Source organism: Nuphar pumila, chromosome 5 (assembly GCF_984573655.1).
Source record: "Nuphar pumila chromosome 5, dmNupPumi1.hap1.1, whole genome shotgun sequence".
Taxonomy (NCBI): Eukaryota; Viridiplantae; Streptophyta; class Magnoliopsida; order Nymphaeales; family Nymphaeaceae; genus Nuphar; species Nuphar pumila.
Genome location: NC_143253.1, coordinates 47,636,183 through 47,663,586, shown reverse-complemented (window position 1 = coordinate 47,663,586; position 27,404 = coordinate 47,636,183). Strand labels below are relative to the sequence as shown.

At 37.2% G+C, this 27,404-nt stretch overlaps 1 protein-coding gene across 2 annotated transcripts in view; it reads left to right on the top strand.

Annotated features, from left to right (window-relative positions):
* Positions 1-27,404, top strand: part of LOC149837520 (uncharacterized) — a 74,261-nt gene that overhangs the window by 16,458 nt on the left and 30,399 nt on the right. For both annotated transcript variants that reach the window (XM_090006091.1, XM_090006090.1), the window contains exon 6: positions 25,758-25,835. In XM_090006091.1, the coding sequence (XP_089862217.1) occupies positions 25,758-25,835 (78 nt within the window). The remainder of the gene's footprint in view (positions 1-25,757; positions 25,836-27,404) is intronic.

Genomic DNA, 27,404 nt, shown 5'->3' with positions numbered 1-27,404 from the left:
TGCTCTAGTCTTGCCAAATTAGAGCATGCCAATAAGGCTTTGGAGTATCTTAAAAATATGTATTTCCTTAAAGACATTGCACATGTGTGCAATTTGCAAGATAAGGTTCGAAATATAATCCAAAGGGACAAAAGTATTAGAGAATATTATAATGAGTTGTCCATAGTTTAGGAAGAGTTGGCTCTTCTTGATCCAAAGTGACATTGTCCCGAAGATATTGAGCTTTATAGGCCGCCTCATTTCTGTAGACAAAGTAATGATTATGATAAAAGCAAAGTTATTTGTCACCATTGTCATGAACCAGGATACTATAAGCCTCAATGTCTTAAATTAAAGAGAAGTAAAGAAAGTTGTATCTGTCGGTTCATCACAAGAATCAAAAGATCAAGCCAATTGAGATGTACCCATGTCTATGGCACAACTAATCAAAATTCTTTAACCTCGTCTCAAAGGAACATCTTCCTCAACTGAAGCCTCAATCGGAGTAGCTGTTTCATTCTTCTCCGATCTCGATAACTTTCCTTAGCTACTTGACTCTAGTGAAATTAGATATATTATCAAATTAAATCTATACCTTTTATCTGTCTCTCAAATATCTGATTATGGGTGTAACATCTTCTTCTCTTCTCATGGTTGTTGGGTACAGAATCGCCAGTTAGGGAAGCTGGTTGAGAAAGGCCATATAGAAGGATGACTCTACTATATGGATTTTTTGGAATCACCCAAGAATGCTTTTTGAGAGATATAGAGAGAGAAACAAAGATTTGCATATGGTTTTTATTGATTTGAAGAAGGCATACGATAAAGTACCTATGGATGTTCTCTGGTGGACAATGATGAAGAAAGGTGTTTCTCTCAAGTACATTAGTATAATTAAAGATATGTACGAAAGAGTAGTAACCAATGTCCGCACTTGTGGAGGGGTGACAACCAATTTTCCTATAACGGTTGGGTTACATCAAGGATCTGCATTAAGCCCTTTCCTATTTGCTATAGTGATGGATGAGCTTACGAGATCAATTCAAGAAAATGTGTCGTGGTGTATGTTGTTTGCTGATGATATTGTTTTGATTGATGAGTCTAGAGCTGGGGTTAATGCTAAGTTAGAATTATGGAGACAGACATTGGAAGCAGGAGGTTTTAAGTTGAGTAAGAGTAAGATAGAATATATGGAATGTCGGTTTAGTAAGCAACATAGTAGTGATGGGAGTGTAGTGAAGCTTGGTGAGCAAGAAATACCAATGGATGATTGTTTCAAATATTTGGGATCTATCATTCAAAAGTATGGAGAAATTGACGGAGATGTAAATCATAGGATAAAGGTTGGGTGGATGAAATGGAAAAGTGCAACTGGAGTGTTGTGCGATCGTAGAATGCCATTGCGGTTGAAGGGAAAGTTTTATAGGATGACTATTAGGCCCACTTTACTATATGGTACAGAATGTTGGGCTGCCAAGAGACATCATATTCAAAAAATGAGTGTAGCTGAGATGCGTATGCTTAGATGGATATGTGGAAATACAATAAAAGATAAGATTCAGAACGAGGAGATACGTAAGAAGGTAGGCGTTGCACCCATTGAAAATAAGATGAGAGAGATATGTTGACGGTGGTTTGGACATATTCGGCGAAGGCCTAATGATGCTCCAGTTAGAAGGATGTAGAAATGAGAAAATATATTAGTTAAAAGAGGTCGGGGTAGGCCTAGGAAGACTTGGATGGAGATGATAGGAAAGGATATGAATGCTTTGAACCTCACCGAGGACATGACATTGGATAAAAATGATTGGAGGAGAAGGATTCATGTGGAAGACCCAGAATGATTTTCTTTGTTGGTTCATATCGCCGACCCCAATTGTTTTGGGATGAAGGCGTAGTTGTTGTTTGTTGTTACCCAAGAATGCTTTTTGTTATAATGTTTAGAAATTGGATTTGGATTTATGACACAAAAGACTTGGCCATCCTCGTATATCCAAAATCCAACACTTTCTAAGTTTAGAAAAATTTTGTAATTCTGAAAATTTTGCTTGTAAAGATTGTATTCTTGGTTAAATAAAGAGATTACCATTTTATGATATAACTTTTGTTTCATTTTGACAACTTGAGTTAATACATTCGAACGTTTGGAGTCCTGCATCGGTTATATCAAAAGGCGTATATACATATTATGTAATTTTTGTTGACGACTTCTCTAGGCATACTTGGATCTACTTCCTTAAACATAAACCAGATGTTTTTTTGCATTTTTAAACATTTCACAAAATGGCTAAAGCTAAATTTCAAAATGATATTTTCATTTTTCGTACTTATTTAGGGAGATAATTTTTGTCAAAAGAATTTAAAGATTATCTCAATTTACATGGCATCATACATTAAAGATCTTGTCCACACATACCACAACAAAATGGTTTGGCCGAACGAAAACGTTGACACATTATGTAAACCACTAGGACTTTATTGATAACAAACCAAATACCAAAAAGCTTTTGGGTTGAAGCAACCCTAACTGCTACCTATCTCATTAACCGAATGCCATCTTCTTTGAAAAATATAACTCCAATTAAAAAACTTATCAAATTATCTCCTGATTACTCCAGATTAAGAGCTTTTGGATGCAAATGTTTTGTCTTCACCAACAAAAATGATAAACTCTCTCCCCGTGCCATTCTTTGTGCCTTCTTAGGTTATGCAGATAATAAAAAAGACTAAGTGTTTTGATATTAAAAATGAAAAATTATATGTATCAAGAAACGTATCATTCTTGGAAAAAAAGTTTTTTTGATTTTGAAAAAAACAAAGGAAATACCAAAATTTATTTTTTGATAGATTTGACTTCAAAATCTGATGGATGTGACTATGAATATGATCTAGAGATGGTCAAGGTATTATTGATTATGAACATAATATTATTAATGAAGAGCAAACCCATAGGGACATCGGTTTGCGATACTTAAGACGTAGAGAATCTAATCTTTCATGTGCATTGAAAAAATATTCAGAAGCACAAATCAAAAGGTCATTCAGAGTCTCTAAATCTCTCGGTAAATTTGTGTCCTACAAATCCTTTTCACCCACATATAAGACATTTATTGCAATAATAACTCATATATATAACCTTCGTCCTATACTGAAGCCAACGATCATATAGAATGGGTAGAAGCCATGAGGGCAAAATTAGAAGCATTAGAAAGGGTTAATACTTGGACTATTCAAGATATTCCACAAGGAAAGAAACCTATATGCTGTAGATGAATTTATAAAATTAAAACCAAGAGTAATGGAACTCTTAAAAGATACAAAGCCAAATTAGTGAATAATGAGTATTTCCAAGAGTATGACATCGACTACGAAGAAACTTTTGTTCCAGTTGCTAGGATGACTACAGTTAGGACCCTGGTAGCCTTGGCTTCTATTAGAAAATGACCCATATTTCAAATGAATGTCAAAAATGCTTTTATCAATGGAAGCCTAGTTGAAGAAGTATATATGGATGTAATGAAATGGATTGAATCCAATAAACATGTAAGAACACACTTTCAATCAAGTAGAATACTTGATTGAATCATCAAACCACCCACACAAGGGTCTAAGTGTTAGATTTCACTAGGATCTGTCACACGTGAAAAGAGAGATGAAAGAGAAAGGATGAGCTGTGGCTGTCACAATTTTCAATGCTAAAATCATGACCTAAAACATGTATATATATCCTTCATTTACAATATGGGTCGGGTCTGATATATTATCCAGACCCGAAATACAAAATAACAAATACAAGTAAAGAATACATAGACAAATAGACTTTTTCACTAACAAATTTGTTATTGCATGGAGTCACTAAAAAATGAGTTGAAAATACAAGGCCACATAGGGCCTATTTATAATACAAATGGACCACTAGGGAGCAGCCCCAATATGGCTGTAGGAGCTGCTCCCAACGACCAAAAACACAAAAACCGAAAAAAAAAATATAAAATAAAATAAAAAGTAAAAAAATAAAATAAAAGTAAAAGATTGTCAACCCCTAATGGGCTGACACCTATTACAATAAAAGACCGAAATACCCTTGTTGGGTATTTCAGTTTACAATAAATGTATATATATCTATCTATCTTAACACCCGCCTTCAAACTCATGGTGGAACAACCGAGAGTTTGCCAAGTAGGAAGTGAAATCTGGGAGACAAAAGCACTTTGGTGAAGAAGTCTGCTAGTTGATACTCAGACGGAACGTAGGGCAATGTGATGGTCTTCTTCAGAAATTCTTCATGAACGTAGTGGCAATCTATTTCAATATGTTTTGTACTCTCATAAAATGTATGCTTGCTTGCAATGTATACAACGCTCTTGTTGTCGTAGCATAACCTTGAAGGTTCCGCAATATGAACTCCCAAGTCTTCGGGAAGTTGTCTCAACCATACCAATTCAGACGTAGTGGTTGCCATGGCACGATACTCAACTTCAGTGGAGGAAAGAAACACCTTTTGCTGCTTTTTGCATCGCCATGAAATTGAGGAATCACCTACAAACACACATAAACCAGTGGTTGAGCGTCTATCATTACATCCCCTCCCTAGTCAGAATCAGAGTAGGAAGACGATAAAAACAAGCCACGATTAATGGATTTCTTAATATATCTAACAATTCTCATTATAACACTCATATGTACTATAATAGGAGCATGCTGAAATTAACTAACATAATGAATAACATGAAATATATCAGGACGAGTAATAAAAAGATAAGACAAAGCCCCAATCATTTGTTTGATCTCTGCAGACGTACTTAGTCTGTGATAAAAAATAACCACGAGGTGAGTAGGCCACTTCTATTCAAAGAAAATATCGTAAAAAACCAAGATCTGTCATATCAAAGTTAGCTTTAAGCACATCTTTGATATGATCAACTCCCTGCCTATCACCTCTTGTGATTATCATATCATTTACGTAAAGCAATAAGATCACCATCCTTGCATTGAAAGACTTAACAAATAATGCAGTGTCAGTAAAACAAGATTTAAAATTAAGCTGCTTCATCACATTACTAAACCTATCATACCAAGCTTTGGGAGCTTATTTTAAGTCATACAAGGCTTTGCGCAATCAAAGAGTTTTTTCATGTGTTAATTTCAAGCCTGGCGGAGTATCCATGTAAACTTTCTCGTCCAGATTACCATTCAAAAATGCATTTTTTACATCCATTTGAAAGATAGGGCATTTTTTAATTGATGCTATGAAAATGAGAGTTCTCACAGTAGTTATTCGAGCAACTAGAGTAAATGTTTCGTTGTAGTCTATTCCATATTCTTGACTATATCCCTTGGCTACTAACCTAGCTTTGTATCTTTCTAATATTTCATCCCATTTAGTTTTTACCTTGTAGACCCATCTACATCCTATGGTCTTTTTTCCTTTAGGCAGTGTTTGAATTTCTTAGGTTTTTGCTTTCTCTAAGGCTTTTAATTCATTATTCATTGCTTTAATCCATTCTTGATCATTTTTATTCTCATGATAAGATTTTGGTTTTGAATATGAGTGTATAGTCATGAGGCATGATCTATACCTTGGTTCAAAGGAATCATAAGATACAAATCTACTAGGAGATTTAGAATTTCTTATGGATTTTCTAAGACTAAACGAATCTATATATTGGTTTTGAGAATACCTTTCTAAAACACATGGTAGATGATTTTTGGTACGTCGAGCATAGGTTTGTATATCATTGTGAGATGGGTCTATATCATTAAGACCCCCATTCACACTCTCACTTGCATTATGTATGTCTTCATTTCTACTCTCATGTGTGTCATGAATATTTTCACACTTTTCATGTTCATTGACAAAGTAAAAAAGAAACGAATAGTCACAACTTTCTTGGGTTATTTCTTTGCAAAAACTAATTTCATTTTCAAGAAAAGTAACATTTTGAGAAACACACAACTTGTCTCTTTCAATGTTATAACATTTATATCCCTTTTGGCTTTCGCCATAGCCTAAAAAAACATAAGGGATTGCTTTTGGAGAAAATTTGTCATTCTTATTGGTAAGGACAAAGTATTTGCATCCAACGACCCTTAACCTTTTATAATCGAGAGATGCTTTAAAAAGTTTTTTAATAGGAGAGATATTTTCAATGTTTTTGGAAGGCATTCTATTTATCAAATAGACTGCCGTAAGGGTGGTTTCGGCTCAAAAAACTTTTGAAACATTTTTAGACACAAAGAAGTGTTCTAGTGGTTTCAATAATGTGTCTATGTTTCCTCTCGGCTAGTCTATTTTGTTGAGGAGTGTATGGACACGATTTTTGGTGAATAATTTCATTTAGGTCAAGATAATTTTCGAATTCTTTTGACACAAATTCTCCCCCGTTATCGGTTCTAAAGATTTGTATAATAATTTTAAATTGATTCTTAATACAACAATGAAAATCTTTAAAACACTCAAATACTTTCGATTTTTGTTTTAGAAAAAATATCCAAGAATGTCTACTATAGTCATCTACAAACACAACATAATAGGATACCCATCCTTTGGATACAACCAGAGCCGGTCCCCATACATCCGAATGTATTAACTCAAATGAGTTCTTATAAAATGTTCTGGTCCAAAGGGCAAAGACTTCATTTTGCCAAGAATGCAATCTTCACACATAAAATCTCTTTTTTTATAATTTGAAAGAAATGGAAACAAGTGTAATTTGGTCACACTAGGAGGTCCTAGTCTTTTCTGCCAAATTTCTATATCTTTCATTTCCACAAAATTACAAAACGATTGTTTTGTTAACTCAAGATTGTCCACAACATAGAGATCTCCTCTTCTATGACCTCGCCCAATCGACTTCTCCGACTGAAGATCCTGTATTAGACAATTATTAGATAAAAATAATACTTTGCAACCATGGTTTGTAATTTAAAAAACTCATAAAAGATTTAAATTTAATTTTGATACTACTCTAATATTTGGTATGCGAAAGATTGGATGCTTTTGAAAAATCCTAAAACTTTTGATTTTCAAAGATGTTCCATCAGCAGTTGAAACATAAGTCATTTGGGTTAAACTTACGTTCGGACAATATGGACTCATTTGGTGTTATATGAAATGTAGTACCAGAGTCAAGGATCCAAGAGGTCTTACCACCTCCTCTCTCTCCTATAAATACCCCCTCATCCCTTCTCTCTCTTTACCCAAGTTCTGAAGACCCCTCTCTCTCTAAGCTCTCTCTCTTACTTTCTCTCTCTAACCTTGAGTTTCTCTCTCTAGTTTTTAAGCCTAAACCTCCGTTGAATCTTAGATTTTTTTTGTGAAACCCCTTCTAGCCTTTTTCCTCTTTCTTTAGACGATATTTGTTCCTTCATAGGAGTTTCGACAAGCTAAATCCAGCCTCGGGAGTGCTGCTTGTAGAAGTTCTGTTAAATTTAGCATAAAAATCAGATTTGGACTGCGAAAGCGTTGCCTAATTTTTCTAAATCAGGTTAGTACTCAAATTCTTCTTCTGAATTCAAATTCGTAATTATAGGACCTCTTATTCTCCCTCTTCTCTTTCTGGATTTAAATTTTGGCAATTTTGCCAAAATTTAATCCAACCCTGCCTCTATGCAGGGGAAGTTCTGTTCAAATTTTTAAAAATATTTTTAAGTATTCAGAACTACTATAACATTTATTCTGGCAAATTTTTTCTATTTTTTTTTGAAAAATAGAGTTTTTATAACAGAAGTTCTGGCAAAATTATTTTAAATAATTTCTGAAAAGTAGAATTAATATAGCCGTAATTTTGGCAATTTTTTCTAAATAAATTCTGAAATTTTTAGTTATTTTAATCAGAATTGTGGCAAAAGTTTTTCAGATACTTTTGAAATTTTGACTTTTCCTATCTCTCCATTACTAGACCTAATATAGCACACACTGTATACATAGCTAGTCAATTTCAGCACGCTCCCACTTATGTTCACATGTGAGCAATTTTACGTATTGTTAGATACATCAAGTCTTTCCTTTCACGAGGCTTCATTGCTTATAATGGTGCTGAATGGAGAGGTGATCCCAATAACAAGTACTCAACCACTGATTTTTGTGCTTTCTTAAGTGAATCTTTGATTTTGTGGTGGTGCAAGAAGCAACTGAAGGTCTCTCTTTTGTCAACTAAAGCTGAATACTGAGCCATGTAAGTTGTGTAAGAAGATGAGTTTTTTAATCATCACCGAACGAAGCTTCAACCAAAAATACCAAAAATCAACGCTCACAAGAACTACAAGGGTTCATACAACAATACCCAAAAAAGGGCATGCAAAAGAGAAGGAAAAAAATATGTATTAAGAGGGTAAAACATCCTTGAAATCCTTACATTACGAGGGGGCTTTTGCCCCATATTTATACAGATTGAATTGTTAAAAGTTGTAATCTCATAAACAATCTCATACATAAATATCCTATCATATGTAATCTTTTATTTGTTTTCTAGTTTAGTTACATTAGGACAACTAGTTAGTTTTATTTTTTTGGTTTTTGGACTAGTGTAGGCTTATGCTTTTTGACCAAGTCAAAAAGCATGCAAATAACTTTGGACATCCTTTAGACTTTTGCTTTTTGACTTGGTCAAAAAGCAAAAGCATATAAGAGCAGTGGTCTCTCCAACGGCTCTAATAGAGCTGTTGGAGGTTCCAACAACTCTTTCTAGCCCCTTCTTTCATGTATAAATATGGGGCCATACCCCATGCATTATGTATTCTTTTTGGAGTGGGTTTTCCACACGAGTGATATATTTATCCTCTTTTCCTTCTTGGTGTATATACTCTTTTGAGTATTTTTTGTGGTTCTTGTGAGTATATTGAATGAACTCTTGTGTTCATTAAGAGATCCTTTGTGAGCTTGTCTTCGAAGTTGCTTTTGAAGTTCTATTTCCTTACATGGTATCAGAGCTTGGTTGAAGCAAGTTTTTTTGGTGCATTGGGAAGCGTGCTACACAAGTTTCTTGCAAGAAAGTGTTCTTCCTTGAAGGGGTGATCGTGTGGAAGCGTAAAAAGCTTGGAGAAGTATTTTTTTACTCTTGTGGTAGAGTATCCTTTTACTTTTTACTCTTACCTACTTCACCAAAAATTGTAAAATGGATGACAATGATAATGTCACCATTAAGCTCATCAAACTAAATGATTCCAACTATATTACATGGGCTTCAATCATGAAGCATCTTATATGGGGGAAGGATTTATGGGGATTAGTAGATGAAACCGTCCTTACAAAGGTTGAAGGGGAAAGAGAAATACCTCTTACGGAGGTAGAAAAAGTTAAGGCCATAGCCACTTACGAGAAAAAGTGGAAAGAATGGCGTATGGGACATGTCAAGATCATGTCTTGGCTTATTTCGAGCTTTGATATAAAGAAATGCTCAAGTTTAGCAAAATTTGAGCATGCAAATGAAGCATGGGACTATCTTAAGAGAATGTATTCTCTTAAAGATATTGCACATGTGTGTAACCTTCAAAATAAAGTAAGAAATATGGTTCAAGGGGACAAGAGCATTAGGGAGTATTATAATGGCTTATCAGAATTATGGAAAGAATTAGCTCTTCTTGAACCAAAGTGGCATTGTCCACATGATATTGAACTCTGCCAAAACCAAATCAATGCGGAGCATTTCTTTCAGTTTATTAGTGGATTGAGATCGGAATTTGAATCCACTAAGTCTATTCTTCTTTATCGTGAAAAAGTACCATCAATTGAAGATACAATGGAGGAATTGAGTATGGAAGAGAATAGACTAAAAGGTAGAATTGCTAAAAGCGATGACGACTCAGTTCTAGCCGTTTCGAAACCTGAAAACTTCGTAAGGACTTATCAGCCTAACTACGGAAGTGGAAATGATGATTTTGAGAAAAAGAAAATCATTTGCTACTATTGCCGTGAACCTGAACATATGAAAACTCACTGTCCAAAATTAAAAAGGCCCTATGAGAAGAAAACAACATCTGTCAGATCACCACAAGAATCGAGTGAAACTTTCATTGAAAGTATGTCTCTTGCTCAATTGGTGGAAGCACTTGGACCTCTACTCAAAGGAGCATCTTCATCTACGGGAGCTGCAACCTCCTCCGTGAGCACCTCCGATTCAGGTAAAACTCTATGGCTTCTTGATACAGGTGCTTCTTTCCATATGACTCCAAATATTAATATATTATCTGAATGTCATAACTCAAAAAGATCAAATGTTTTTACTGTCGATGAAACATCACTAGAAGCAATAGGGAATTTTGAAAGGGTTTCCCAAAATTCAAAAGGACTTCATGTTCCACAAATTAGATATATTCCCAAATTAAATCTCAATCTCCTGTCTGTTTCTCAACTATGTGACCGTGGATATAACGTTTCCTTCTCTTCTCGTGATTTTCGAGTGTAGGATTGTCAGTCATAGAAGGAAGCCTATACTACATGAATTTTTTGAAAATTTCCCAAAATACTTTTTGTTTTAATGTTCAGAAAATGAACTTAAATACATGGCACATGAGACTTGGTCATCCTAACTTATCTAAGCTTCATTTGTTTCCAAATATAGAAAACTTTTGTAATTCTGAAACATTCAAATGTGAAGAATGTATCTTGGGAAAAATGAAGAGATTACCTTTTCAAGAAAGAATTTTTGTTTCATCTTAGCCTTTTGAGTTAGTGCATTCAGATGTATGGGGTCCTGCACCAGTTATGTCCGAAGGAGATTTTTCGTATTATGTTATTTTTGTAGATGATTTTACAAGTCATACTTGGATTTACTTTCTAAAAAATAAATCTGAAGTATTTTTTCATTTCCAAATATTTCATAATCTAGTCAAGAATCAATTCAAGAATGATATCTCTATCTTTCGCACTGATTCGGGGGAGAGTTTTTATCAAAAGAATTTAACGATTACCTAAAATTACATGGAATCTCACATCAAAAATCATGTCCATGTACCCCTCAACAAAATGGTCTAGCAAAAAAGAAACATATGCATATCATAGAAACAACAAGAACCCTACTCATTACTCATCTAATACCCAAATTTTTTGGGCCAAAGCCGCTCTAACTGCAGGATATCTCATTAATAGAATGCCATCATCTTTATTAAGCAACAATTCTCCTGGTGAAAAGCTCTTCAAACAAACCCTAGATTACTCAAGGCTAAGGGTATTTGGTTGTAAATGTTTTGTTTTTTTCAACAAAAATGACAAACTCTCACCTCATGCTGTTCCATATGTGTTTCTTGGTTATGCAAGTGATAAAAAAGGCTATAGATGCCTTGATCTTAAAACTAGAAAACTATATGAGTCACAAAATGTATCCTTCTTAGAAAATGAAAGTTTTTTTGAAATTAAAAACTCTACAGAAGGTGATGAATACTCTTTTTGTACTGGACCTAGTTCCAAAGATAAATGAGGAAGAAGCTGATCAAGAAGATCAAAATGTGGTAAGTATTGAATCGTCTCACTCAGAATGCATTCAATATTTCAGACAGGATAATCTGGAGAAACCTTGTGCTCTAGAAAAATATACTAAAGCACAAGATCATATAGAAACTAGAAGATCATCGAGAATGTCAAAAGTACCTAAAAAATTTGTATTCTATGAGTCCTTTTCACCAAAGTACCAAGCATAATATATCGCCCTATTACAATCCTACGTATAACCTTCTAACTATGATATTGCAAAAGAACATCCTGAATGGGTTGAAGCCATGTCAGCAGAGTTAAGCGCCTTAGAAAAGTCCAACACGTGGACTATTCAAGATATTCCACCAAAGAAGAAACCTATAGGATGTCGTTGGGTATACAAAGTCAAAACCAAGAGTGATGGCACCCTGGAACGATTTAAGGCTTGTCTAATGGCTATTTCCAAGAATATGGAATAGACTATGATGAGACCTTCGCACCAGTAGCAAGAATAATCACTGTAAGAACCTTAATTGTTGTAGCCTCTGTAAAGAAATGACATATATTTCAGATGGATGTCAGGAATGCGTTTCTTAACGGTAGTTTAGCCGAAGAAGTCTACATGGAACCACCCCCTGGCATCAAGATTCCTCAAGGAAAAGCCCTTCGTTTATGTAAGGCCTTATATCGACTTAAACAAGCCTCAAAGGCTTGGTATGATAAATTTAGTCAAGTTATGCTTATTTTTGGTTTTCGATTTTGTCTTATTGACACTGCTTTGTTCATTAAAAAATCTGATGCAGGTATTATTATTCTTCTACTTTATGTGGATGACATGATCATCACAGGAAGTGATAAACAGGGAGTTGACAACATCAAAAAATTTCTCAAGACTAATTTTGAAATGAGTGACTTAGGTTTTTTAAGATTTTTTCTTGGAATTGAAGTAGCCTATTCTCCTAAAGGTTATTTACTAACTCAATCAAAATTTGCTCTTGATATTATCAACAGGTCCAGAATCACAGATGAAAAACATGTAGACACTCCTGAAATCGTAAATAGCAAAATGAAGATGGATGATGGAGAACCACTTGAGAACCCAACACCTTACAGACAGTTTGTTGGGGCATTGTCTTACCTTTCCATCACTCGACCGGACATTGCATATGCTATTCACACAGCAAGTCAATTTCAGCATGCACTCACTACTGTCCATATGAGAGCAGTATTGCGAATTATTAGATATCTTAAAACCTTTATTTATAGAGGACTTTTTTTGTCTCCTTCTTCCTCATTAGAACTAACTGCTTATACTGATGCAAATTTGGGAGGTGATTTAAATGATCGACACTCAACTAATGGCCTTTGTGTGTTTTTAGGAGAATCATTGATCTCATGGAGTTGCAAGAAACAACAAAAAGTCTCTCTTTCATCAACAGAAGCTGAGTACAGAGCCACAGTTACAACCACCATGGAAGTAGTCTGGTTGACTGCCTCAAGATTGAGAGCACAAAAGCATCACGGTTATGTTGTTATAATAAAAGTTTCATTTACATTGCCAGCAATCGGACATTTCACGAACGGACAAAGCATATCGAAATAGACTGCCACTACGTGCGTGAGGAATTTCTATAAGGCACCATTGAGCTTCCATACGTTTTCTCTGAATATCAACTGACGGATTTCTTTACCAAACCTCTTGCTGCTCCACGGTTTCACTTTCTTTTGGACAAACTTTCGGTTGTTCAACCGTAAGTTTGAGGGGGAATGTTAAAAGTTGTAATCTCATATGTAAATATCCTATCATATGTAATCTTTTATTTGTTTTCTAGTTTAGTTACATTAGGACAACTAGTTAGTTTTATTTTTTGGTTTTTGGACTAGTGTAAGCTTTTGCTTTTTGACCAAGTCAAAAAGCAAAAAGCAAAAAGCAAAAAGCAAAAAGCAAAAAGCAAAAAGCAAAAAGCAAAAAGCAAAAAGCAAAAAGCAAAAAGCAAAAAACAAAAAAATTTGGACATCCTTTAGACTTTTGCTTTTTGACAAAGTCAAAAAGCAAAAGCATGTAAGAGCTGTTGGACTCTCCAACGACTGTAATAGAGTTGTTGGAGGGTCCAACAACTCTTTCTAGCCCCTTCTTTCATGTATAAATATGGGGCCATACCCCATGCATTATGTATTCTTTTTGGAGTGGGCCCACATGAGTGATATATTTATCCTCTTTTCCTTCTTGGTGTATATACTCTTTTGAGTATTTTTTGTGGTTCTTGTGAGTATATTGAATGAACTCTTGTGTTCATTTAGAGATCCTTTGTGAGCTTGTCTTCGGAGTTGCTTTTGAAGTTCTATTTCCTTACATGAATGAGAGGGGAGAGGGAGTCGTTGGTCTCCCAACGACTCTAAATAGAGTTGTTGGGAGTCCAACGACTCTCTTGCTTTTTGACTAGTCAATGTTTGACTTAGTCAAAAAGACTAAAAAAGGTCCAAAAAGAAAAGAAAGGAAAAAGTAAAAAACTAACTAAACTAATTCTAACTAGACTAATCCTATTGTAACTATATTTTACATCTAATTTAACACTCCCCCTCAAACTTAAGGTTGGATAACCGAAAGTTTGTCTAAGAGAAAGTGAAATCAAGGAGCAGCAAGTGGTTTGGTAAAGAAATCTGCTAATTGATATTCTGAAGAAACATAAGGAAGATCAATAATGTCGTATTGAAATTCCTCTCGTACGTAATGACAATCCATCTCAATATGCTTGGTTCGTTCATGGAATGTCCAGTTGCTGACAATGTAAATTGAACTTTTGTTGTCACAGCATAGTCGTGATGCTTCTGTACTCTCAAAACCCATGTCATGAAGCAGTCGCCTTAGCCAGACTACTTCTATAGTGGTTGTTGCCATGGCTGGCTCTGTACTCAACTTCGGTTGACGACAGAGAGACCTTTTGTTGCTTCTTGCATCTCAACGAAATCAATGATTCACTTAAAAATACACAGAAACTAGTAGTTGAATGTCTATCATTGGGATCACCTCCCTAATCTACATCAATATAAGCAGTTAAATCTAAGGAGGAAGAAGCAGACAAGAAAATTCCTCGAAAAATAGAAGTTTTAATATGTCTAATAATGCATATAACCGCTCCCATATGGACAGTGGTAGAAGCAAGCTGAAATTGGCTTGCTGTGTGAACGGCATGTGCGATGTCAGGTCTCCATCATCAATCTTCATTTTGATATTTACTACTTCGGGAGTGTCAACCTGTCATTCATCCGAGATACCAGACCTACCAACAATATCTAAAGCAAATTTAGATTGAGTTTGTAGATAGCCTCTAGGAGAATAAACAACTTCTATTTCAAGAAAGAATTTTAGAAAACCCAAGTCACTCATTTCAAAGTGTGTTTTGAGAAACTTTTTAATATTGTCAACTTCCTGTTTATCACTTCCGTTGATGATCATGTCATCTATATAGAGGAGAAGAATAATAATACCTGCATCAGAATTCTTAACAAACAAAGAAGTGTCAGTAAGACAAAATTGAAAACCAAAATCAAGCATAACTTGACTAAACTTATTATACCAAGTCTTTGGGGCTTGCTTAAGTCCATACAAAGCCTTATTTAAGCAAAGGGTTTTTCCTTCAAGAATGTTGATGTCAGGTGGTGGGTCTATGTATACTTCTTCGATTAAGCTTCCATTTAAAAATGCATTTTTGACATTCATTTGATATATATGCCATTTCTTTAAAGAGACAAGGGCTATTAGGATCCTTACTGTAGTCATTCTAGCAACTGGGGCAAAAGTCTCTTCATAGTCTATTCCATAATCTTGGGAATAGCCTTTGGCAACTAATCGAGATTTAAACCGCTCAAGCGTGCCATCACTTTTGGTTTTAACTTTATATACCCATCGACACCATGTAGGTTTTTTGCCTGGTGGAATATCTTGAATAGTCCAGGTATTTGCTTTTTCTAAGGCTTTTAGTTCTCCTGTCATAGCTTTGGCCCATTCAAGCTGATCTTTTGCTTCAACATAGTTGGAGGGCTCTTTGTAAGAGTGAATCAAGGCAATGTAGGCTTAATATTTTGGTGTAAAAGACTCATATGACACAATTTTTTTTGGAACTTTTGGCACTTTAAACGACTTTCTAGTTGATACTTGTTCATGTTCTTTAGTATATTTTTCTAAAGCACATGATTTCTCTAAACTTCTCCGTCTCGAATATTGAATACAACTTTGATCATTACTAAATGATTTTGTACCTACCAGATCATTTTGCTTGTCTTGACTTCCATCAATATCACCTTCATCAATTTTTGGGACTAAGTCCAACAAAAAAAGTACTCATCCATTTTTGTAGTTTTTTTCACTAAAAGAACTTTCTTTTTCTAGGAAAGACACATTTCTTGATACATATAATTTCTCAGATTTAAGGTTAAAACATCTATAGCCTTTTTGGTGACTTACATATCCTAAAAAAACACAAGAAATTGCACGAGAGGAGAATTTATCATTTTTATCTATAAAAACAAAACATTTATACCCAAAAACCCTCAACCTACAGTAATCTGGATTTTATTTAAAAAGTTTTTCCACAAGAGATGTTGTTTAGCGAAGAAAATGACATTATGTTAATAAGATAAACTGTTGTTAAAGTGGCTTCGCCCCAAAAAGTTTTTGGTACTTGATGTGTAATAAGTAAAGTCCTTGTTGTTTTTATAATGTGTCTATGCTTTCTTTCGGCTAAACCATTTTGTTGAAGAGTATTGGGACATGATATTTGATGTATAATACAATGTATATTCAAATAATCTTTAAATTCTTTTGATAAAACTCTCCCCCTAAATGGGTGCGAAAAATTGAGATATTATTTTTAAATTGGTTTTTGCCATATTATGAAATATTTGAAAATGTGAGAAAACTTCAGATTTATGTTTAAGAAAATAAATTCAAGTATGTTTTGTAAAATCATCTACGAGGATTACATAATATATAAAACCTCCTTTTGATACAATAGGTATGGGACCCCATATATCCGAATGTATTAACTCAAATGGTCGTGAATAGACAAAAGTTCTTTCTTGAAAAGGTAATCTTTTCATTTTTCCAAGAATACATTTTTCACATGTAAAGGTTTCAAAATTATAAATTTTTTCCATCTTTGGAAAAAACTTGAACTTGGATACACTAGGGTGTCCAAGTCTCTTGTGTCGTAGATCTAAGTCAACTTTTGAACATTACAACACAATGTCTTCTTGGGTATTTTTAGAAAATTCATCTAGTACAAGCTTCCTTCTCTATGGCCTTCCCAATCAACTTTCTTGACTGGTGATCCTGCACTCGACACCCACGAGAGGAGAATAAAACATTACATCTATGGTCAGACAATTGTGAGACAAATAAAAGATTTAGACTGAGCTTAGGGATATATCTAACTTAGAATACAAAATCTTTTTGAGTTTTGAAAACCTTTTTCAAAATTTCGTACTCCCTTGATTTCAAGGGATGTTTCATCAACAATAAAAACATTTGATCTATTTGAGTTATAACATTCAGATAACATATCAATGTTTGGTGTCATGTGAAATGGAGCACCTGAATCAAGAAGCCAAAGAGATTTACTAGGATCGGAGATGCCCACAGAAGATGCGGCGACTCCTGTGGATGAAGATGCTCCTTTGAACAGAGGTTGCTGTGCTTTCACCAATTGCGTTAAGGACATGCTTCTGATGGATGGTTCACTTGATTCTTGAGAAGGTCCAACAGAGGCAACCTTCTTTTCATATGGTCTCTTCAATTTTGAACAATAGGTTTTTATATGTCCCGGTTCTCGACAATAGTAACAAATCATTTTTTTTTCAAACTCATTTCCATTTATCTCATCGTTTATTCTCCCATAATTTGGAGGTTTGTATGTACGACCGTGGTTTCCCGATCTAGATACGGCTAAAACCGAGTCATCATCACTCTTGATGATTATATTCTTGAGCCTATTCTCCTCCATGCTCAACTCCTTTATTGTGTCTTCTATTGAGGGAACCTTCCCTCGACGAAGAAGAATAGACTTTGTAGTTTCAAATTCCGATCTTAGTCTATTAATAAATTGAAAAAAGTGTTTCACATTAATTTGATTTTGCCGGAGTTCTATGTCTTGTGGACAATGACACTTTGGTTCAAGAAGAGCCAACTTTTCCTATAATTCAGATAAATTATTGTAGTATTCTCTAATAGTTTTGTCCCCTTGAACCATATTTCGAACGTGGTTTTGTAAATTGCATATATGGGCACTATCTTTAAGAGAATACATTCTCTTAAGATAATCCCAAGCATCATTGGCATGTTCAAATTTTGCAAGGCTTAGATATTTCTTGATGTCAACGCTACTTATGAGCCAAAATTACGTGTCCCATTCTCCATTCTTTCCACTTTTTCTCATAAGTGATAATGTCTTTGGTTTTTTCAACCTCTATAAGAGGTATTTCCTTCTCTCCTTCAACCTTTGTAAGAATTAGCTTAGGTTCCAAATTGGTCTCACCCACTAATCCTACAACCCCTTTCCCCATATAAAGTGCTTTATAATTGAAGCTCATGTAACATAGTTTGAATCGATAAGTTTAATGGTGACATTATCATTGCCATCCATTTTACAAGGTTTGAAATGACAAAGAGAAGAGAGAAGAAGAGTAGACGAAGAGAGGAGAAAGAATGTACTCCACCACGGATAGTGAGTACGAGCACTCCAAGCTTTTACAAGAACACAACTTCACGTATACTTGACAAGAATATCATTTTTCTTCTCAACCTTTGAATGGCATGCTTCCCGATGTACCGTTAAGAGTTGTTTGATCACAACCGAGCTCCGATACCATGTAAGAAGATGAGTTTTTTAATCATCACCGAACAATGCTTTAAATAGTTTCATCCAAAAATACCAAAGATCAACAACAATACCCGAAAAAGGGTACGTAAAAGAGAAGGAAAAAAATGTATTAAGAGGGTAAAACACCCTTGAAATCCTTACATTATGAGGGGGCTTTTGCCCCATATTTATACACATTGAATGAGAGGGCATTAAGAGCCCAACGACTCCCTCGCTTTTTGACTAGTCAATGTTTGACTTAGTCAAAAGCCTAAAAACAATCCAAAAAGAAAAGGAAAAAAGAATAAAAAACTAACTAAACTAATTCTAACTAGACTAATCCTATTCTAACTATATTTTACATATAATTTAACAAGTTGAAGTGACAAAAGCCTCACATATGTTGTAACAACAAGAGTGATCTACATTGCCAGCAACCGAACATTTCATGAACGTACCAAACATATTGAAATGAATTATCACTATGTCAGAGATGAGTATCTATATGGAACCATTGATGTGCCTTATGCTACATCAGAATACCAATTAGTGGATTTCTTCACCAAACCTCTAGTTGCTCCTAGATATCATTTTCTCTTAAACAAACTTTCGCTCATTGTACCATAAATTCGAGAGAGTGTTAAAAAATGTATACATAAATATAATTATATATAATATAATATATCATATTTTATATATTTTTATTTTTGTCTAGTTCATATTGAACTAGACTCAAAATCCCTAACTTTCTCATTTTAACCTCGAATCGCACAAAATTCGAACTATGGCTTCTTTAACCTTGAAACATTATAAGTATGAAATGAAAACCAATAAAAGATGCTTAAATGCATGATTTTATGTATTAAGAATGAATGTATTATCAGTCCCTGAAGAGGCTCACGTGATATATGCCAAGTCTTAGAGACTTGAGCGAAATGTTCAAATCATGACCCCGAGGAGGCTTTTGCGATATACGTTAAGTTGTGGAAACTTGAGCATCGTTATTGCAAACTGTGACCCTAAGTGGTCTTTGTATTTTCCCTAGTTTATACTTGAGTTGATTTGAATATTTTCTTACCAGACCAGCAATGATACTAGTTCTTGACTAGTTTTGATAGCTGTTGGAGCTAGCCAACGACTACAATTAGAGCTGTTGGAGCTACTATCTAGACCTCTAAAAGCTCCTCTCTCTTTGTCTCTCATTGTGTATAAATAGGGGCGACTCCACTCTCCTTGGAACAATGCTTTTTAAGCATTTCATGTGAATGAAATAAAGTTTATTATTTTCCCTTTTTGAGTTCTCTCATTTATACCCTTTTGTGGGTTATGATTGAAGTGTCTTTAATAGACACCTATTACAAGCATTTGTGCTTTCGCGGAAGATCCTCATTTCCTTGCGGTGTCAACTAATTGTGAACTGAGGCTTTGGAAACATATGATTTGAGTATGTTTCTGATTATGATTAACATATAAAAGGTGCCTATAAGCTCTCATGCATCATTCACTATATCATGAATGAGAGAGACTAAGATGATAATTAAAAAAACAAAGTTGAATCACAATTATTTGCTGGCACACGCATTCATCAAGGTGCAAGCTTTTCTTCTCAATCCAACCATTCATCATGGTACATTTATGAGTATGATTTGGATCATGGTGTTTTGACATAAAACCATCTTTTTTGCCTATTGTGAAACATTAATGCATTTGGGTTATTGATTTTTTAAACCATTGAATGACCTCCATAAACCACAATGGCACAATGAAAGCATGTTCTGACTAAATAAATCATGTGGATCATATCCCTTTGGCTGATCCATAAAACATTCAAGAAAAATGTTGAACAACCAGTTGGGTCAATTAAATAGTAAGACACTGGCGGTTCCCTTGTGACTTATTGTAAAGTTGCGCTTAGAGTCTCTTTTGCTTTTGTTGAGTCTGATGTAAGTTGCCCGGTTCAGGTGAATCAATACCCCGAAGGAGCAGCCTGTATACTTGAACTGTAATAGCCTGCGGGCAAAATTGTGAATGAATCAAATGCGTTGAGCTTTCTTTTGTTCACCCTCGCTGTGATTGCTTCTTGTGATTGCAATTCTTCTCCCTCTATTCTCTCTTGCTTTCTTGCACTCTGATTACAAGCTTCCGCGACTGACAAGCGAGATGCCAAATAGGCTTGTGGCGGTAAGGAAGGACCGTCGCGCTGCGCTGGCCTATTGAAGGAAATATGTCTATGACAAGTGGTACCAGAGCCCGTTCTCGTGCTGGGGAAGGGACTCTGGAGTCAGTGTCGACATACGCGTCGATAGACTACGATTTATAAGCAAGACATCGTGGCGCTTTATCAAAACTTACACAACACCAAAGGCAAGGCAGTCGTCGAAGCTGAGGAGATGGGTCCACCTCAGGGCCAAGAGCAGATGACTGCAACTGTCAACAGGCTGATGGAAGATGTGACTTCGTCACACTCAATTAAATCATTTGGTGGACTGAATGATGTGGTGGCGAGCCTGCAAGAGCAGGTGATCTTGCTGATGGAACTGGTTACTTCGTTGACAACTACAGTGACCGACTTGCAGACTGAAGTAGCGGAGTTTCAATTGAAGAACCACACGTTACAACAGACAGTGACCCTAAATGGGGAAAATGGTGAGCGACCATCAAGAATTGATGTGCCAAGACCAACAAAGTTCAGTGGTTCTCGCGACAGCAAAGCCATTGAGAATTTCTTGTTCCATGTAGAAGACTACTTGGACATTCAAAATGTGACGCTTAAGAATCTCAAAATCAAGCCTGCAGCAGCTCTACTCGATGGAGATGCTATCGCTTGGTGGAGGCGGAAGCGCAGTGACATGGAGAGGGGTCAATGCGTGATAGACACCTTAACGACTTCAAAATGGAGCTGCGCAACTACTTCATGCCAAGGAATGCGAAGAGGCAGGCGTACATGATGGTTGACGGGCTTAAACATACTGGTTTATTGCAAGACTATGTCAGAACGTTCCAAAAGCTTATGCTGAAGGTGCTTAACATGCCAGAGGAGGACAAACTCAATTGGTTTATTGTGGGACTTCAACCATGAGCACAATCTAAAGTGGAAAAGAGCAACCCCCGTATTTTGGAAGATGCATATGTGAGGGTCGAACGCTTAGCTGACACTCAACGCAAGCCCTTCACCCCATCAACCAAAGTCGGTAAGAAGTCTGATCACGTAGGCAAGAAGGATGAACGATATGACAACAAAGGTGTCAACATGCCATCACTCCAACAAGAAACAAAACTACCCAAAGTATAACAACAACAAAGGTGCGATTGTGACATGTTGGTTCTGTGGCGATAAGCATATCGCCAGGCAGTGCCCAAACGCCTCGTGAAGGACGACAGACATACCAATGCTGCGCAGGCAGAATACAGTGATACAGAGACCATGCAACCGCGGATGAGAGTCATGCGGTCGATCAACGCAGCTAGAAGTTACGCAGTTGAGAACATGCAGGTTAGCAAAGAAGTGATGTATCTCGAAGTCATTACAAATGGAAAGTCCACTTCAGCAATGGTAGATTTCGGGGCCACACACAACTTTGTCTCGCAGGAAGAGGCAGAGCGGTTGGGCTTCAAGCCCGGGTTAAAGCAGAGGACCATCAAAATGGTGAATTCTGAGGCCAAACCCATCTTTGGTGAAGCAAGAGATATGACTATTCAAGTGAGGAGTTGGGCCGGCAAAGCCAACTTCTCTGTGGTGCCCCTAGACGATTTTAAGATGATTTTGGGTATGAAGTTTCTGCAGAGTCAAAATGTTATGATGTTGCCAAAGTTTAACACGTTGACGGTCATGGGGCCAAACCTGTCCCACACAGTGCAGTGCCTTACGTAGAAAGACAAGTCTTTAGTGTTATCGGCGATGCAGCTGAAGAAAGGTGTCAAGTATGGAGCAAACATCTTAGTTACTGTGCGCACAGAAGATGGGAAGGTGGAAGCAGCAGTGTCACTGACCCTAGCCCCACTATTTGAGGAGTTTCGGGAGGTGATGCCTCTGAAATTGCCAAAGCATCTTCCATCAAAACGTGAGGTCGACCATAAGATTGAGTTGACCCTGGGAGCGAAACTTCCCGAAATGGTTCCATACCGCATGGGGCCAGTTGAGTTTAAAGAGCTGCGTAGGCAGCTAGATGAGATGTTGGATGCAGGTATCGTTCGTCCATCGAAAGCTCCATTTGGCGCCCTAGTCTTATTTCAGATGAAGCATGATGACTCTAAGCGATTGTGTGTAGATTACCGTGTGCTAAACAAGGTCATGGTAAAGAACAAGTACCCGTTGCCACTGATAATAGACTTATTTTATCAGTTGGGCAGTGCCCAAGTCTTTTTAAAGCTAGACTTGAGACCGGGTTACTCGCAGGTGAGGATTGCAGATGATAATGAACCCAAAACAACTTGTGTCACCCGCTATGGTGCTTACGAATTCTTAGTAATGCCGTTCGGGTTGACGAATGCTCCAGCCACGTTCACGACCCTAATAAATGAGATCTTCTACCCTTAGACAAGTTCGTAGTAGTCTACCACAATGATATCGTGATCTACAACAGCAACATGGAGGAACATGTTGGGCACTTGCGAACAGTGTTTCAGGTGTTGAAGGAGAATGACCTCTGTGTCAAACGAGAAAAGTGTCTCTTCGGGCAGGAGGAAATCAACTTCCTTGGCCACGTTGTGGAGTGTGGTGTGCTGCGTATGGATGGTCAAAAGATAAGGGCCATCCAAGAATGGGTTTCGCTAAGTAAAGTCCCAGAGTTGCGGTCATTCCTTGGTTTGACAAACTACTATCGGCGTTTCATTGAAGGTTATTCCCTCATTGCTACGCCCCTCGCAGATTTGTTAAAGAAGAATTAGGTATGACTGTGGACAGAAGCGTGCCAAGATGCCTTCAACGGCTTAAAGAAAGCCTTAGTGAGGGAGCTAGTGCTGCGACTGTCTGATCACTCAAAACCCTTTGGGGTCCACACTGACGCCTCAAACTTTGCCATCGGTGGAGTTATTATGCAGGAAGGTCACCCGATTGCATATGAGAGTCGTATGCTAATGGATGCAGAGAGGTGTTACACGGTGCATGAACGTGAGATGACAACCATCATGTATTGCCTCAGGACTTGGCGACACTACATTCTGGGTGCTCAGTTCGTCGTCAAGACGAATAATGTGGCCACGAGCTATTTTCAGACACAGAAGAAGTTGACGCCTGAACAAGCTTGGTGGCAGATGTTTTTGGCTGAGTTCGACTTTGCCTTGAAGTACAAGGTTGGAAAGACCAATGTTGTGGCGGATGCCTTAAGCCACATGACTAAACTGGCAGCTGCACGCGCGAAACCTTCTGAAGTGCATTTGGAGGGCGCATTGTTGGGTTGCATCCATGAAGGTACGCAGCAGGATCTGACAGCGCAACACCTTGTTTCTCTGGCATAGACAGAAAAAACTCAATGATTTTGGCTACAGGATGACCTTCTCGTGACAAAAAGGGAACGTGTCTTCGTGTCGCAGTGGGAAAGCCTCCACCGAGAATTGCTTAAGGAGTGCCATGATACACTATGGGCCGACCATCCTGGTCAGGAGCGGACCTTAGCACCTTTTGAGCGCGGCTACTATTGACCGCAGATGAGGGACGACGTGGAGGGGTATGTGCGAATATGCCTCATCTGCCAGTAAGATAAGGGGACAAACCAGAAGGCTGCCGGCCTCCTTGAGCCTCTACCAATTTAAGAACGTCCTTGGGATAACATCTCCATGGACTTCATTGTTAATCTGCCAAAGGTAGAAGGCCTCAGTTTTATCCTGGTTGTGATAGATCGTTTCTCAAAGTATGTCACCTTCATCCCAGCTTCTAAGGAGTACCCTGCAGACAAGACTGCAAAGTTGTTTGTAAAGCATGTGGTGAAGCACTGAGGCATATCAAAGAGCATTGTGAGTGATCGCGATGCTCGCTTCACGGACAAGTTCTGACGTGAAGTATTTTGTCTACTTGACTCTGATTTGCTTTTTTCAACAAGCTTCCATCCGCAGACAGATGGGCAAACAGAGCGCATCAACGAGATACTTGAGCAGTACTTTAGGCACTTTGTTAGTGCCAATCAGAAAAATTAGGTGAAGCTCCTTGATGTGGCACAGTTTTGTTACAATCTGTAGAAGAGCGAGTCTTCAGGCCATAGCCCGTTTGAGATAGCCACGCGGCAGCAGTCATTGACCCCGCACATTCTTGCCGTACAACAAAAGGGAAGGCCATCCTTCGCCTATCAGTTTGTTCGCGACTGACACGAGCAGAATGAGTTGGCGAAGACATTCTTACACAAGGCGGCAAAGAGAATGAAGAAGTGGGCGGACAAGCATCGTCGGCCCGTTGGGTTTCAAGTTTGGGACTAAGTGTTTGTGATGTTATATCCAAGTCGCACAGACATCTTCCGCGGGCGGTACCGCAGACTGCTCAGAAAGTATGAAGGATCCTTCACCATCACAAAGAAGGTGGGCAAGCTGACGTACAAGCTGGAGTTGCCACCAGACTTTAAGGTGCACCCGGTGTTCCACGTGTGCAACCTCAAGCAGTTCCATCCAGACGATGGAGATCCAGAACGCAGCGTGCCACAACACGGTCCCATCATGCAGAGAGCCCTGGCAGCACAACATGCTGAGAAATACCTCATTTCGATCCTTCACCACAAGGTCAACTACTTGGGCGAAGTGAAGAAATACTTAGTGCAGTCAGAGGAAACAACGGAACCTACGTGTGAGCCAGCTTTCCGGATGAACAGTCGCTACCTGGCTGAAGTCAGGGCTTACCATGAAATAGATGGCGCCGAGGACGACACATAATTTGAAGGGAGAGCATGTTCTCTTGTGACTTACATTGTAAAGTTGCGCTTAAAGTCTGTTTTGCTTTTGTTGAGTTTGATGTAAGCTGTCTGGTTCAGGTAAATCAATACCCCGAAGGGGCAACCCGTATACTTGAACTGTAATAGCATGCAGGCAAAATTGTGAATGAATCAAATGCGTTGAGCTTTCTTTTGTTTACCCTCGTTGTGATTGCAATTCTTCTCCCTTTATTCTCTCTTGCTCTCTTGCACTTTGATTACAAGCTTCCGCGACTGGCAAGTGAGCTGACAAGTAGGCTTGCGGCGGTAAGGAAGGACCGTCGCACCGCGCTGGCCTATTAAAGGAAATGGGCCCGTGACACTGTGGATAGTAGCTAATATTTTCCTTATATATGTGGATATTGTCTGTATTTAATTGTTTATGTTCAATGTGTGAGTCCATGCCTCTATCTGACACCAACACTTGTGTCAACACCCAACACACATAGTTGTACATCAATCTTGTTGTACTATGACCAGCTGCTTTATGCATGTAGTGCTGTTTTTTTCTGGTATGATGGAGTTCAAATGTTCTTGCTTTGTTTAGCTAATGTTGGCATGTGACTTATTAAATGGAAAACATGTCATTGCCCCTTAAACTGTCATTGTTTCATGCAGGCTGCAGAACATACTGTGTCAAGCTTGTTGCATTCGTTAGGCCTATCAAAATATGCCATTCTCTTTCAGGCAGAAGAAGTAAGTTTCATGCCTCTGACCACTATTTACTTACTGTGGTATATCTTTTGTCACATACTATGCGGATATTATAGTTGTGCAACAAGTCCATCTTTCTAAGAGCTGTTTATACTTTCTAGCTTTGCTTGTCAGTATCTTTTTCCTATTTTGATGTTAGTAGTATCTGCATGGTTAGGAATGTGTCATTGTACTTCAGTTGTCTTGTTTTTTTATTTGTACGTTTATGCCTATTCAACCAATAATTTTCCTAGGCTATGCTGAGAATTTTTGCAGATAAAGAGATGTCAAAGGGACGTATCACTTTTCAAACAAATCCTCCTGTGTCTATGTTATAAGTGGTGGGTAATCAATAGCAGAAGAGGCATCAATATGTTGCAGATTAATTTAGAAGAAAACAATACCATTAAACTTAATCTATGACTTGCTTAATTTTTTTTCCCAAGTCATTGATGGGTGAAAGAAAATGCACATAAGCAGGAATTTGTAAGATGAGAATTGTGGGAGCATTTGTGTTTACTGAGTAAGTAAATGAAGTAAATGAATGCCAAATTTAAGTTTACACATCATACAATTATGTATTGATGTTATTACAAACGCAAGAAATTAGGGCACAATGGCACACATAATGGAAGATTACAAATGCAATAAATTAGGGCACACACAATTGAGAAGAAGAAAAGGAGCGGAATAACTAAAACTTCATTGAAAATGAAAAGTAAAGATGTTACAACACTTATGGGAGTCGACCTCCCTAGCCTCACTACATGACAAAAATCTTTGACTTTGCACTGATAGCTACTTTACAATAATGCCCTCAAGAATAATGATACATTAAAGGGGGTAGCACTTAAACATGTAAAACACATATTATACAGTACATTCCTCAACAGATGGGTTGGATTTGGTTATCAGATTCAGGTTCGGATTCTGCTTTATATGTAAATTACTTCAACCTAGTCCAAATTGGATGTCAAATTTGTTACCAAATACAACTAAACAAATTCAGGTTAGTGTGGATATGTGGGAAATTCCACCAAAAAGGTTTTTAAAAAATATAGATAAAGTTTTAAAATGGATTTTTGAAAATGATGTGGGTGCTTAGCCTGCAAGTTGATCGCCTTTCCTCACAAAATGGCGAGGGATCAGCTTCAATAGGATCGTAGCTCCGCAGATCAGATCTTCATGTATTTGGGCATGCGTGCCTTTTTTGATCTCCTGAAAATAGAAAATGAGTCTTTGATGGTGTAAAGCTTGGAAAAAACACGAAAAACAAGACAACATACAAAACATAAGAAAAAACCAATTTAAGAAATAATAAATGAAGTAAATGAGAAAAACAAGCAAAATAAAGGAACGGGGGAGCTCACCACAAGCTTAGGTCCCTCCTAGACTATTGGTGAGTGCGACGTGACTCCGACAGCTTCTATAGGGCTGAGACTCTGAAAGGCTAGGTTTGACAAGGTATGGGTGAACTTTGGCTATGTTAGGATCTAGACCTAGATGAGACATGGTTTCGGCTGAGTAAGTGTGTTAGGCTAAGCTTAATTCACTAAGGTCAACACCTACTTA